The 15,759-nt window shown below is 40.5% G+C and overlaps 1 protein-coding gene across 1 annotated transcript; it reads left to right on the plus strand.

The window, feature by feature from the left end:
* The first annotated feature begins 11,840 nt into the window (after nt 1-11,840).
* On the plus strand, nt 11,841-14,737 carry npy2r (neuropeptide Y receptor Y2). The gene is made up of 2 exons (XM_085408525.1): nt 11,841-11,985; nt 12,732-14,737. Exon 2 carries the CDS (start codon nt 12,754-12,756, stop codon nt 13,861-13,863), a length of 1,110 nt encoding a protein of 369 aa, XP_085264651.1. The 5' UTR covers nt 11,841-11,985; nt 12,732-12,753; the 3' UTR covers nt 13,864-14,737.
* The last annotated feature ends 1,022 nt before the right edge of the window (nt 14,738-15,759 follow it).

The raw sequence follows: 15,759 nt of genomic DNA on the forward strand, positions 1-15,759 counted from the left end.
AGCCTGACTGAACGCTAATACTCAAAAAAAAAAATACCGTGGAGCCCCGTGCGCCCCACATATAATCTATTTAACAAACATGAAAAACAAAATTGTGCACCAAGTACGAAAGATCCAACTCAAATATCTAGATGGATATAAAACTTTAACCGTTGCAACAAAACTGCAAATATGCAGAAATGAGACAGAGCATACAGAAACATGTGCATATCCCCAATATCACAACGTAACACAAATACTGCAGAAGCAAAACCCAATAGGCAAAATAGGCACTGTACACCGTTTCAGTGCGGGAAAGAGATGAACTCTACAGTATGTAAATCACAGTATGCAAACCAAAAAAACCTTTATATTGCGCATTGATCAGCTGAGGACAAAGATGTTGGATCAAAACATTCAACATAGCTGGGTAGAGAACATTACTGCAGAAAATGCGCGAATATGTAAACATGTCGTGAAATTAGTAAGTCACTTGTGAATTATTATTCATTTGCAGAGCCAATGGAGTCAGCAAACCGTGCAGCTTCCTCCGGCAACATAAAAGTCTTCGATGTGTTGTTATATTCGACATGGAGCTTTGCGGGAAAGCGAAGAGAGCACTTAGCACCGGCGTCGATCAGCCGCTTCCTCACACCACCAAAGGCCTGCCGCTGCGCCGAGACCTCCGCAGTGTAATCAGGAAAAATGGAAACTCTGTCTCCGCGGTACAGCAAAGGAGACCTTTGCCTGCTGAGTCGTAGTATGTCAAACACATCCCGGTCGTTGTGGACTTTAGCGATGATGACACGTGGCCGTTCATTGGGCTGTGGCTTCGGTCTCAGGCTACGGTGGGCTCGGTCTATTTTTATCGGCCTGCTGAAGTTCTCACGACCCAAAAGCTCTGGAAGTAGGTTAGCAACGAAGTCGGTAGGGCTGCCTTTCTCATCCCCTTCCTTAACTCCCGCAATCCTCACGTTGAGTTGGCGAGAGCGCCCCTCCAGATCGTTGACTTTAGCTTTGAGGAGAGTGTTAACCACCTGTAGCTCTTTGCACGATGCTTCCAGCGCTGCTAATCGGCTATCGTTAGCGGACATAGGTCTTCAAACCGGCGCTCAGACTCATGATATTTCTTCTGGAGAGAAGTTAGCGTTGCATCAATTGCATCGAGACGGCCCTCAACCGACTTCTTCAACCCGTCCACGAGCGAGGTTATTTTGGAAAGCTCAGCTCCATGGTTAGCGATAGCCGCTAATATGGCATCATTACCTGCCGCCGACTGACTCGCCTTGGATGTATCCCTCTGGCTCTCATCTTTCTTCGGCATGATGACAAAAGATCGGCTCCGACAGTCCACGAAACAGATTTTAAAACTACCCAGCTAGAAATAAACTTAAAGTGCAACTTTATGAGTGAGAAGGCACGGAGAGCACAGAAAACACGTCTACTCCATAGCTGCACACGAGCGCCCCCTAAAGTCTTTCATCTTTAATAAAATGATCAGTGTTCTGCTCTACCAGGTGTAACAATTGAGTTTAACATCAAGGCATCCATGAAAACGGAATTTATGACATTTAACGGAGTTAGAAGTTAGCAGGAAGTTAGCTCGCTAGCTTCTATCTAAATACAATATAGCATGTCCTGACTGCGGGGTTTTGGAAACAAATTAAAACGTGCAGCTTTGTTATCACTTCCAACATAAATGAAGACAGAAAACTAAACAGCAGTGACGTTTGTAGGGTTACTGAAGTTGGGCTAGCTGGTATATAATGATGTGCTACGTGACCGCTAGCGACACAGCTATGTTAGCATAATATAAACAAGCTAACTTTTTTTTCCCGCTCGATAAAAGTTAACGTGAGTGTTCTCGGTGGTCAGGAACAAATGTAATCGCATGGCAGGATGCTGTAAAAGGACCAAACTTCAGCCAGGAGAACAACTGAGATAATCCATCCACAATACGAGGTTAGTCATTCATATACTGCTGCATGGGCTGGGCTGTAGTTACATCCTAAAGTTTTAAAAACTGAGCTTAAATAAATGATTAGCGGTAATAAAAGCCGAGGGAGGTCAACAGTGATCACTGACTGTTTTAGTAGACTGTTTAAATAGAAGAAAATACAAAACATTAAACATGTTAACAACACAAAAGCCATATTAAACGCAGACTACTTTAGGCCCGGAAGTAGGATTCGTCGTGTCATCACTGAACAACCGGATTAAGTAGATCATGAATTAAGATTAAGATCGTGGGCAGTCCCCACTGGTGGGGTGAGGAACCAACACATGTGAGCATGAATGGGTATGTCTCTCCTGCCTTTATCAAATTAAAATTCATTGTGGTCACTGTTTTTTTATTGTTAAAAATAAGAATAAATGATAAAAACACTGATATGTGAAGTCAAGTGAACTTTATTCATTTTTTTTAACATACAAACACATTCAACAACAATAGTGGAGCAGAGAAAAGCAATACAAGCACACTAACACTTAAAATGACATAAAAATGTATGTGGGGCATGAAAAAACTGCACAACCGCATATAACGTCTTCTGCATAAGTCAAACTAAGTCCAAGATCCAACTCTTGATGTTTCCATCTGGACATCTACAATGTGAACATTTAACGAGTCATTAAATGAGTTTATAGGAGTCATTCTATAGGTGCAAGTGTATGTCTGTCTTTCGTCTGAGTATCAAAGGCAGACCAAGACCAGAGTTAAAGAAGGATAATTGCCTTACCATTACACTTAAGCACTAATCCCGCAGAGAAGCACTACATATTGATTTAAGATAGGTTGATGTAATGGGCTGAACCCCACAGGTTCTAATAAAAGGAGTGCAGGTGCACAGACCCTGCTGAGATGGAAGTGTAACTGGGTTTTGTCGCCTCTAAAATTGACGATTTCCAGGGCTAAGTTGGATTCACTAAGAGAAATCTAATTTTCATTTCTATAATCTCACATGGTGTCAGATGTCTCCCTTATTCAGCTTCTATTAAATACCTCGAGACATATTTCACATGGCAGCTTTAAGAAAAAAAAGGTCTGTGTCTATGAGAAGAAAGTGGGCTAAATCTATTTTAAGAGCCCAAAAGCTAAAGCAGGAGTACACTGTGCGTAAACACTCTTATATTTCATTATAATCATTTTTTAATATTTATAATACACACAAACTGATAATATTTGAATGACTTTTTTACAGTTGAGACATTGAGCTGTAGGTGCCTTGAGCTTTATTATTGCTGTCACCAGTTTTCCCTACCCTAACTGTCAAACGTGGTCCAAACATTAACATTAGTGGCTATAGTTACTCAACTAAATGTCTGGAATTGTCCTTTTAAAATATTTCCAGGGCACTCAAACATTTCCTAGTTCTGTCACAAAATATATTTTGTATTTTTATGTATGCTCTGGACAACTTTTTTCCCATAAAAATCAGAGTCTGCTTCCACTGGAGGTCTCTTCCTGTTAAAGGGGAGCTCATTGCTGCCACTGTGGCTAAATGTTGCTGATTGGGGATTGTTCACATCCGTTATAATACAAAGTGCCACGAGGCAACAGTTGTTGTGAACTGGTGCTATATAAATAAAAATAAAAATAGTGGTAGCTGCCAGTGCCACGCCTCAGCGTCTTAGTGCATGCACACGTGGTATAAATTTTTATCATAGGTGACTTCCATGTTCAGTTATTGCATTCACAAGATATTCAGAATGTGACCTTTGACTTCGACCTCGGGATCAAGGTTCACTGATATTTGAATTTGTCCAAGGTTTTCAGTAGATGCACATATGGCATCAATTTCAAAACCCCGCATCACCTCCTTCTCCAGTTATTCATTCACAATCTTGGGTGTCCATGCTGTCCACCTGCCTGCCTGGTGGGGTGATGACAATAACCCATCAGCCTTTTGCAACTGAGGGGTAAAAAGTGAATTTCGCTTTCTTCTTAAGAACATTTTAAATTATGTAAATCAGAAATCTAAAGATATTAAATGCATGGTGGTGCTGTGGTCAGTGCTGTTCCCTCACAGCAAGAAGGTCCTGAGTTTGACTCCAACCTTGTTTCTGTGTGGAGTTTGCATGGGTTCTCTCCAGGTACTCCAGCTTCCTCCAACAGTCCACAGACATGCAGTTAATGATGTGTTAATTGGTGAGTCTAAACTGAGTTGTGAGTGTTGCTGGTTGTCTGTCTCTCTGTGTTAGTCCTGCATCAGACTGGTGACCTGTCCAGGGTGTACCCTGCCTCTCACCTATGATAACTCCAGCAAACCTGATAAGGATAAGCGGAAGAGAAAGGATGAATGGGTGCAATTTTACAAACAGTGTTTATAAATGTATTTAAACTCTATCACAGCGGTCCCCAAACCCCCGGGCCACGGACTGGTCCGTGAGTCATTTGGTACCGGGCCGCGAGAGTGAGACTCGGGTGTGAAATGTATGGTTTTCAGGGTTTTTATCGGTTTTTATCGTTATTTTGTTATCGTTTTTTTCGTTAACTCGGTTTTCCTGGGTCTTTTCACGTGTGTTATGAATAAATCTTATTTTTTTTTCGGTACCGGTACTAGTTTTATTTTGTTGTATTTATCCGCGACACCTTAAAGGCCGGTCCGTGAAAATATTGTCGGGCACAAACCGGTCCGTGGCGCAAAAAAGGTTGGGGACCTCTGCTCTATCAAAATCCTTTTGTAATACCACCAAAGTTTAACGTGGTTCTCTTCAGGACACTGACTGTACCACCAGAACATGATTTGGAAAATAACTAATCTATGAACATAATTTCTGTGACAGAGATTTGTAATTGTGGTATAGGAAGTTACTACTACTTATCAGAGGGTTTATGGTTTGATCCGCAGTTCTTTCAAGCCTCGTGTGTATTATTGTGGTGTGGAATTAGCTTTTGGACGGATAAAAAATGTGTAGGATAAAAGCGCTATACAAATGTGCGTGAAATGGTAAAAGTGGTTTGCGGTGCAAAAGTGCTTCAGGTGTTTGATAAGACTGGAAAAAGGCTTCAAAGGCTTCAAAATACAGTAGCCAATAAAGTGATAAGTGGGGTGAAGATGGCAAGAAATATGCTCTTCTGGAGAGTGGATGTGCACTGAAGGACGGAATTGAACAGCAGTGCATCCTGATGCGCTGATGTGCTTGAAATTACAGTGACGCACATCGTGACTCCACCAGTGTGAGGCTATAAAATATTTGCTGCACAAACTGCTTGAGTGAGTTTACCTAAACTCTCTTTCTTACAGATTTAAACAGACCAAACGCAGCTACTGTAAATGAGCCAAAACTGTTTATATAAAAATCTCATCTTTCAAGTGTTTTTCAAAGTTCATTTATACAATATAATAAGCATATTATCAAGGTAAGTTTGCTGTTAGCCAAATTTATATCTTTCTAGCGATTCGTTTTTAATAACAATAGCCAAATTTTTGGTAATGGTAACTGAATGGTCAGACATGTCATTGGTCAGCTGCAATGCTGATCCTGGATCAACTTTATTATGATGATATAGGAACAACAACATGAGCATGGGGATATCAGTGCGTACTCACATATGCAAATGACGCCCACGTTTACATGCAAATAAAGTCCAAGAACTACTCCGATGTCAAATCTGGAAGCTTTTGTAAGTAAACCAAACTACCCAAACGACTGTATCAGCCTGCAATGATGTGAAAATATATAGTGTCACTGTATACAACACTGTTATTTGCTCTGAACAGCATGTTCCTCAGATCCATTTCATCGCTTTTACTGAGCTTTTTAGCTCATTTTTCTGCATGTTAAACAAGTGTTTTGAACACACTGTCCATAAATGCTATCTTTTGATTGAGTTCTATGAATTTATTATTGTTGGCCACAATATCTTCCTGTTCCTGTTCTCCCTTATTTATTTATTTGTTTATTTTTGTTGCTTGCATATTACAGCTTTATTAGTTACTAGGAGTAAATATGACACAGCAGCAACTGCAGTAATTATGATAAATACTGAGGCAGAAAATTAGTCAACCAGAAGGCAGCGCGGCTATTAGCCCTGGCTGTGCGAGAGCAGTGTGGCAATGCTAATTTTAATTGACTACACTGGAAGCCCTGCATGTGTCTTGCTGTGCACAATGAAAATGTGCAGCAGCCATGAGTGAAGAGACTCATGATCACCTTTTGAGATACAGTGACGTAAACACACCAAGCAAGCTGGCTTTAAGTAAGAACTCAGTTTCACCGATAACAAAAACACTTGCAAACGTTAGTGTAGCATTTTTCATGCCATTCTTCCTGTTTTTGTGTCATCTCTCTTCAAAATAAAGTAAAAATAATATTTAAAGTCCAAATAATAATCATGTCAGAGGTTTACATTTCATTTGGACATCCACAAAGAATTGACCATGTGAGACAAAACTGATGTGGATTTGTCTACATGTTTCAGTTTTAACTCCATTAGTACTGACTGAAGGTAACACGTTTAACAGCATACAGCAAAATGTCCCCTGCATAATCACTTTAACTACAAACTGACATCTGGTCTTTGGATCTTAATATGATATCAGGTTCTGCAGCACTGACCAAGCAACGTTTGGTTTATCACTGTCTTTAATCGGTTAACGTCAGCTTCCACTGAAAAAGAGACGTTGCTCTAGCTGTCAGCTTTTACAGTCAGAATTGTGATCTGAATGCACTGTGGTGCTAAACTCAGTTTGCTTTTACAAGAACAGCTACATAGAGTCTCTACAGGCTCCTCTTGTTCATGTGAATCTTTTATCTGTTGATTTATTTATTTCTATTTCTGAGTATTTCAGTTATTACATTATATGTGGTACAGTATGAGCGCCTAGCACTCATAGGAAGCGGGGGCTGGGGAAATATTGGGCAAATATAATAAAAGAATAGAGTACGAATGGAAATGCAGAATGTATCGCCAACTGCTGCTCCTTTAAGAAAAACACAAACATGCAGCACACACAAAAATGAAAAATACACAGATACATAAATCAACAATTTTCTTGTAGCGTTAATGAGTGTGTCAGAGAGAGAGTGTGTTACAATGCCTGTGTCTTTGTCACAAATGTAATTGCTAATTAGGGTGGGAAGCCACAATAATGCCTCCCATGAGCCAGAAGCAGACAGAGATGGAACCAGAGATGGACAACTGCGCTATCTGCAGCCCCCAAGAGTACCTTAGACCTGTGGCCACACATCTCGGTGACAACCGCACACCCATCCCAGCAGGAGAAGGATTGAGGCCTCAGATGGGATGCCCACGACCAAAGGGTGAGAGTCTCAGAGTCAACCCTGCCAGAGGCTGGCCACCCTGGTGCAAGCTGAGAAGAGAAGAGTTGAGGGTCCCAGGCAGCCTAGAACTATCCCGCACCTGCCAGAGCCTGCTGACAAAGAGGAGGTCTAAGCCACGCCCAGCCTCCAAGGGAGCGGGCCAAAGTCCACACCAGAACATCCAGCCATGTACCCCAGAACCAACAAGCAACCTCATCCCAAGGAGGGGCAGAAGGGTCCAGCAGGGCGCAGGACCATGTTCCACAGGGGAAAAGGCATACAGTCCCCTGCATAATCACTTTAAGTACAAACTGACATCTGGTCTTTGGATCTTAATATGGCATCAGGTTCTGCAGCACTGACCACTGTCTTTATTTGGTTAACATTTGGTTTCTTTGCAACAGAGACGTTTCTCTGTGTATTTTATCATATCAAACACTTTGTTGTTCAGAATGATATATGTCGTGTCATCCTCTACAGACACACAGCAAGCAAAATTCTGCAGGTATTTAGGTTTGCTTCAGTTGTTTTTGATGTCTCCAGTGCACAATTCAATGATGTCTATGTAAATGCTGTCATGTTCAATTACCTGCTCGCTGCCAGTTGAGTGCATCAAATAAGTCTAATTTCTAAGATGTGAGCTGAGACAATGAATAACAAAATTGTACTGTAAAAAAAAGAAAAAGGTTATCCATGCACCCATGCATCCATTCTATTAATCGCTTCTCCAAGTCAGGGTCACAGGAGGCTGCAGCCTGTGAGGGTAAGAGGCTAAATAGGATGAATAAAACATGAAATAAGAGGCAAATAAATTCTGATTCATTTACATATTTATCCCTGCACTAGCTATTTAGTGAAACAGATACAATTTAAGAATTGTATAATAGAAAAAAACATTTTATTCTGACATAGAGTACACACACACACACACACACACACATAATCTATGTGGACCTCTTACTAATACAGAAATGTTCTTTTTTTCCTTGACCAGGAGCTGAAGCCTTAAATCACAGTGTGAGGCATCTGCAATGACAAATGAAGAATCATTTCTTGCTACCATATTAAAGAAGATCATTTACACTCTGCTCAGCCTGCTGCAATCTTCCTGAAAGCCTTGCCCAGGTTTCCTGTTTTTCTTTCCTCATTATTTCACCATCTGTGTTGTAGCTCTATGGGCAAGTTTGGTAGGCGTTTGCCAAGGAGACAGTTCTACAGTAACTCAGTTCCTAATGGCCACATGGTGACTTGGTTTATAACAGCGGTAATCAAATGATTGCAATTATAAGCCGCAGGCTTAACAATTTGAAATGGACCTGCTTCACTGAACTAGACCTTAAGCTGGAACCTGCGCTGTTATTCACCAGAATATAAAAAGTGAGGTCTCTAATGATGAGTTTGTGGGGAAAAAAGACGTTTCAGAGGATGCTGATTGATGGCATCAGTGAAAAAAAGCGGCAGAGACTCACGGACGCTCATATAACTGAAACTGATATTGTTTCATGTAACAACGTAATTTAACAATGCAAACATACTAATAAACAATCAAAAAGAAAACAACATCAATTACATACAACTTTAATTACATACACTATACAGTGGCGTGTCTAGAAAATTTTTGTTGGGGGGGCCAGGTAGGGGCACAGATTTGGAGAAGGGTGGCAGATGTAATTGGCAGATAATGTTAAAAACAATTCTACCAACCATTAACCATAATTCAATAACCCTGTAAACCTAATAACCGAATGCGCTTTTAACTCTTATTAGAATGAGATTTTAACCACTACAGTGCAAAGTTTTTAGATACTGCGTTGATAAAGTAGAAGAGATACAATCAGTCAGTGTTTACTCAGCATTCAAGGACAGCAATATTTGCATAGTATTTTTACTGACATATAGTGCACATATGTTTTGGGCAAAAACATTTTTGAATATTAAAATACGAACATTTTTAACATACAATTGGCAAATTAGCCAATGCTAATGCAAAACCAATGCCTGTTAAAAAAAAGAAGATAATCTTCTCACAAACTGGTGTTTGATTTTGAAACAGGAAAAAAGTGGGGAAACAAATGAAAAGACTAACATTTGAATAAAACCTGAAAGCAAGTAAATACTTTCTATGCTGCCTTATGGTAAACTTTGGTAATATTGATGTATAAATAACAGCATTGGCTGATAATGAAATACAGTCAGCTGGCATGGTGACACTGCCAGTATTAACCTGCAGGGCTGGACTGGGACAAAAAATTGGGCATTTTGACTACAGACCGGCCCACCAGGTATTAAAGCCATAAAGACTTTGAATGAAAACAAATGCTGTTGTGACAGTGATGTACAGTCTTGTTGGTATATGTATGATTTCTATACATTTTACGTCAGATAAAAACTTTGTTCGCAAGATTCAGATAATTATTTAATAAAAGCTAGATATTTGAATTGACAATAAAAAAAGAAAAGTATTTCTTTGTGCCCCCCTCTCCCTGTTAATGCCCTACCTGGCCCCCTGGCAACACTTTCCTAGACCCGCCCCTGCACAGTTACCAGCTGTCAGCTACGTAAAAAAGGATCCTGGTGTTATTTGTCTCTCAGAAACAGTTCATAACTTCCCTTCAACTCATTCATGTGACCTAAAAGGTAAACCTGTTTCTCCATCACAGCTCTGATGATCCAGTAAGGACGTCTCCTGGTTTCATCTTCATGTTTCCCTCTCACCACATATCCAAACCGACATCATGACCAGCAGCTTTACAGCTGTGGCTCCAGCAAACATCAGCTGATACTAGAAATTAATATTAAATAAATTCTAACAACAGCTGATCAAGCTTAAACGTGCTGCTGTTGTTTAGCGTGACATCCGCTGGTTTCCTGTTTCTGGCACAAAGTGGGCGATAAACAAACAAGAGAGAAAAGCTGATCAGCTGATCAGTTTCATGATTGAAGTAGCAATAGAAGAGGCAGCTGTAAAGACAGAATAACTCCAGCTTTGTGTCTTTTTCCATCCTAGCTGAAGTACGGGACAAACTGCGTCTCTTCTCAGCTCAATACGAAACGTGTAATATTTTCTCTGAATGAGGGACCATTCCATTTTTTAAGGAGCTGTTGGCAACTCTACTAACTAACCTTATGAATAAAATAAAGTTCACTATCAGTAACATCATAGCAACCGAACAGCTGTATAGAAACTCGTCATTCTAGCTCACGCAGTACGAGGTATTGTAACTGACTGTAAAAAGTCAGCTTAACAAAAATAAACTGCACCTAAACTTGGTTTATATCTGACCCAGATAGACTGCAGGTCATAACTTCTTACCTGAAGTTCAGTTCACCTGACACTTGGACCGGCGGCCGCCTCGGGTCTCTCCTCCTGCCTCACCTTCCCTCATCCACCTGTTGCCTCTGTGGAAGCTCCGCCATAGCCACCACCAAACAACTGAGTTATTTTTACACATTGGCCAGCATCTGGCCAATCCACCACCTCTCATTGTTCATGCCGTTACAAAAAAAATAAAAAAATAAGTCATCAGCCCACCATGCAAATGTCCGATGGCTAGTCCAGCTATGTTAACTTGTTAATCTTTCGCAGAAAAAATGTTTTCTGCGGTGCCGTCTTTTGTGCTTGGCTCTCCTACCTTTGCTAACATGATGCTCATAGTGCAGAAGCCGGTGCTCCATTCACTTACCCTCGGATATCTGAGCTTCACTGTGAAACCATAATCGTACATTTGATATTTCATTAAATTTTATTGTTTTAGCTTCGGAGTGGCACCTGGGGTGGCCAGTCTGGTTGGGGGGGTGGCCTGTGCCCCAGGCCCCCGCTGGACACGCCACTGTTCAGCTCCTAAGTGTCCAGAGATAATTAACGCGTGGGTGGTAAATTTATGTCACATTTGACTCACTGCTTACAAAGTTGAGAAGATGCTAAATATGCTCTAGCTTGTGACTTGATTTTAAGTCACGGTAAATTTTGTTGTTGCAAGTAGCATTTCGAGGACATGTTGGAGTCACGTCCTAGCTGCACCTTGACGCATTTGGAGGAATCTGTTTAGAGTTTTTAATACCATACAATAGTGTTTATGTTCTAGGCGCAGTTATTAAACTGCAAATACTAATTATGAAAAACCCCAAAAGATAAAAGAAAAAGCTGCTACCGGTGCTGCGTAACAGTCTGCGGAGGCACACCCAGACTTCATCAGCGGAGTCCCTGTAATACGCAGATGCTGCAAGCACGTTGTCGCCAAGCTTATTTTTTTTTATTTTCTACATAAAACATTTTTATAATTGACTTTATAGTCTCATCTTCTCACAGTCTTTACACTTTGCTATTGCTCAAATGCTCCATATAAAGCACGCTACGCATCTGCACTTTTAGGTTTTCCTATTGTTGGCGCACATTTATTACATTTTGTACTCTCACAGGATGAAGATCCCCAAAAGACCGCGTTCTCGTTTCTTCTCTGTTACTTAACCCGCCTCGTTTTTCTGTATCGCTCAGTCTCACAGAGCAGTTAATGAACCCTCGACGCCAAACGGACCGCAGTGCGCACTGGCAAACTGTTGCGCGCTTTGCTGCTGCTGCTGTTTCTCAGAATAAGGACACTTTTTCTTCCCCCCCCCCCCCGCTGGTGTTTAAATGGGTTTGCTCATCTGGACATGACAGGAACGAGAAGAAAAGCACCAAAACTTTACTAGCGGCACAAACGATGAGCGGAATCTAACAATCTCACTCTGCAGATTGAGGTGAGTGGATCTTGATCAGAGTAGCTGTCTCATTTATACTCAAACTGTCACGTGTTTTTTCTTGATAAATAGCCATCACAAATTGCCACATGACTTAATAACTGTTGCATTTGCAATTTTTTACAAGCCCCCCACAAAAGCGCGGTGCATCCTATAGGGCATGTAAATGTTAATTTAAGATTTTCACAACCCAGCAGCTGAGAAGGGGGTTAGTATTCTCAGCTAGTGACAGATTTGTGTTTGCCGCACTGAAAGATAATTGCGGCACTGCTCGTTACAGTATGTGGCTCTGGTTCCTGCGTTCATTGTATTCCAAGACCTCTTAAAAGGAAATCCACCCCATCAGAAGCGCATTGTGCTCTTGGATAGAAGCCAAGCCTTCGGAGTCAATATCTGCAATCACCCAAAGCAAACCTATGTGCCACCAACAAGTGTTCTGTCAAAACTCCAGTGTAACTGTGAGGTTTTTGGTAACTGGCTGATATTTAACATAAATGGTGGACTTTTCAAAGTTAAACCACATAAAAAAAAAAACTTTCAATGTATGAATTAATTAAAATGAGGGCTGTCCCTCAGTGACTTCTCACGTGTAGATTTGCATTTTACAGAGCTTACTTGTGATTTTGACTAATGCAGACTTAATACTAATACTACTAATAGAGCACGCAATATAAACTACTGGCTAATGGTTAATAGACTATTACATGAGCCACAACTAATGTCCATATCTACTTTTTGTTCCACAGATTTACTCTGGTTCTTTTAGTCATGAACACAGCAGAACAATTAAACATGACTCAAGTAGAAGATTATCAGCTTCAACCTTCTAACTGCTGCTCAACCGCGTACACAGTGTATGGTGAGAACTTTCTCATGGAGGATGACAGCACAAGGCTGGTTGCAGTTCAAGTTATCCTCATCCTTGCTTACAGCACAATCATCCTGTTTGGAGTCACTGGGAACTCCTTAGTGATATATGTCGTCTACAAGTTCAAAAATCTGCGGACCGTGACCAATTTCTTTATCGTAAACTTGGCTGTTGCTGACTTGCTCGTAAACACGCTGTGCTTACCTTCCACCCTTGTCAACACCCTCTATGGCAAATGGATGTTTGGTCAGGTGTTGTGCTTCATGCTACCCTGTGCTCAAGGCATGGCTGTGCACGTGTCCACCATCACTCTGAATATCATTGCTCTGGACCGCCACAGGAACATTGTCTACCACATGGAGACTAAGATGTCCAAAGACATGTGTGCTGTTGTTATCGTCATCACGTGGGCCGTCAGTGCCCTGTTGGCTAGTCCCCTTGCCATTTTCAGGGAGTACGAGATGCTTGATCTGTCGCCGGCCGAGACTCTTCACGTGTGTGCGGAGAAGTGGCCGGGAAGCAGCATGAATGGAGCCATCTACAGTACATCGATGCTTCTGATTCAGTACTGTTTGCCTTTAATAATCAACTCTGTCGCTTACATTCGCATCTGGAATAAACTGAAGAATCACATGGCTCATCGAAACGATCGAAATGACCGTAATCAGCGAAGGAAGAAGACCACCAAGATGCTCCTGACCATGGTGGTGGTCTTTGCCGTCAGCTGGTTGCCTTTCCACGCCTTCCAGTTGGCCGTTGACATCGACAGCAGCGTGCCGTACATGAAGGACTTCAAGCTGCTTTTCACTGTGTTCCATATCATAGCAATGTGCTCAACATTCGTCAACCCCATCCTGTACGGCTGGATGAACAACAACTACAGGATGGCTTTTATGTCTGTGTTTAAGTGTTTCCCGCTTTCCAGCGTGACCGCAAGATGCTCCAAAGCCAGAGAGACACAGAAAGACGAAGATGGGGTTTGTACTGATTGTAAATCAACAAATGTCTAAAGTTGCACAATTTAAGGGAATGGACTGATAATTAGTTGTTCAAATGTGAAGTGTGTATTTTATGTTTATTTTGGGCATTTTGACCACACATAATAATGGATGATTAAAATGACTTTTTAAATGTTTTAAAGGGCTTAAACTTTAAAATAGCTAACTTCTAACATCAAATAGAGCAACAAAGGGGGGCATCATTAACACACCTGTGAAACTGTACTCACGGCTTCGTAACATACATGTATACGTCTTTAATCTTAATCATTTAAAATACGGCGGATCCAATCTGCCATCCGCAATATACTGGTGTTATCTACATTTTTGCAGTCAGAAAAATAACTGACAAATACCCGCTGCAATAATGAACTTCTTCTCAATTTTGATTTCTGTTCAGCAACGCCACCAGTACAGCTCTCTTACAATATCTGCATAACATGAATTGATTTTAAGCTTTTCTGATTTTTTCCTTCAAATTCTTGGTTCGGCTCCCACCCTTAAGTTGCCACAAAATCTTCTCAAACATCAGAATAAGCTTCATCGACACTAGAATGAAACAACAATATATTATTGTGACAAAAAAGCTGAAAAGCAAAAACCTCTCATAATCTCACGTTTTTCTGATTGTTCACCCTAATCATTTATTTTCCTGCTCACGCTGATGCCAGGCTGCACAGACTTTAATGGCGTATTTATCGACACATTTTACTGAAATGTAGCAAAGTCTTGACATGTTTAATTAATTAATTAATTAGCTAATTAGATTATTTTCTCACAATATGAATAAATAATTAAAACAGTAAGCATTTTTATCATAAGCAATTAAAAAAAATTGATGTTTGTAATCATTAATTTATTTTTATTTTACTTTTTTTTTTTTTTGGTCCCTGCCACACTTTTTTAAGGAATTTGTCTTGTTGTGTTAGAAATGCACACACTGATAAGACACAAGACTTGAAGACAAACACCAAACTTCTATGTCAAAATGAAACTTTGCAGTCTAACCTAGCAATTGCTTTTCAAACAATTAAACCTTTAGAGGGGCAATAACTGTATCTGCTGCTCACATTTGTGAACACAGAAACAGAAAAGTTTAACAGCTGTATTGGTTGTTCTTATAGGGTTATATAGAAACTCACTGAAACAAAATAAATACGGAATAATGAAAAAATGTACTGTTTGATCCTGTCATTTGTTATGCTCCACACGTCACATCGTCCACATCACAAGCTGTGCCATCCGTGGCTTGGCAACGGGGAAGATATCACCCTGCTCTTCTGTCGAGTGGACTGAAATCACATTGATGTACTTGCATGCCTTTCATTGCTTGAAAAAGAGGACCGGACCAAGGTATGTTCTTGGTTCTGATCTTCTCCCTCCTATTCCCCTTATCTTCCTCTTCCTCCCACCCTCTTTATCTCAAAGTTTGCAGAGTTCTTACAAGGGAGTTGAGCTACTAAGGTTCAGACTGCCTGTTGTATAACTGATTTCAAGCATGTGTGGGTGTTTCCAGGTATGTTTGGCAAAGACTGGAGAGAAGTGTTATCTCAATGATTGCAAGAGATTTCATTCTTCACCAACGTGTTGGAAGAAACACGTGTGGTGTTTAACAAGCAGTGTTCTGCACAACTGCATCAGATTACAAAGTATTAAAGAATATCTGCTCTTGCAGATATTCTTTAATACTCATTTTGTTCCATGAATCTTTGTTCGACAGCAGTCTTTTACACAGGAGCATGTAGAATAAATAAAATAAGAAGAATAAATAGAACCTAGGCTGTACTAAATTGGCTGTTGCTAAGTGTTTGACTTGGATTGGGCAATTAAGAATAAATACTTAATAATAAATAACAGACAAATTATGATATAATTGAAAGAATTGAATATCCAGTGAATTTAATGTTT

This window comes from Rhamphochromis longiceps, linkage group LG6 (genome assembly GCF_057381845.1).
Source record: "Rhamphochromis longiceps isolate RC_006_pf linkage group LG6, R_longiceps_female_GT1.1, whole genome shotgun sequence".
In the NCBI taxonomy this organism is placed as follows: domain Eukaryota; kingdom Metazoa; phylum Chordata; class Actinopteri; order Cichliformes; family Cichlidae; genus Rhamphochromis; species Rhamphochromis longiceps.

What these genes read in the sequence shown, in the direction of transcription:
- npy2r (XM_085408525.1), top strand. Translation starts at nt 12,754, where the DNA reads ATGAACACAGCAGAACAATTAAACATGACTCAAGTAGAAGATTATCAG.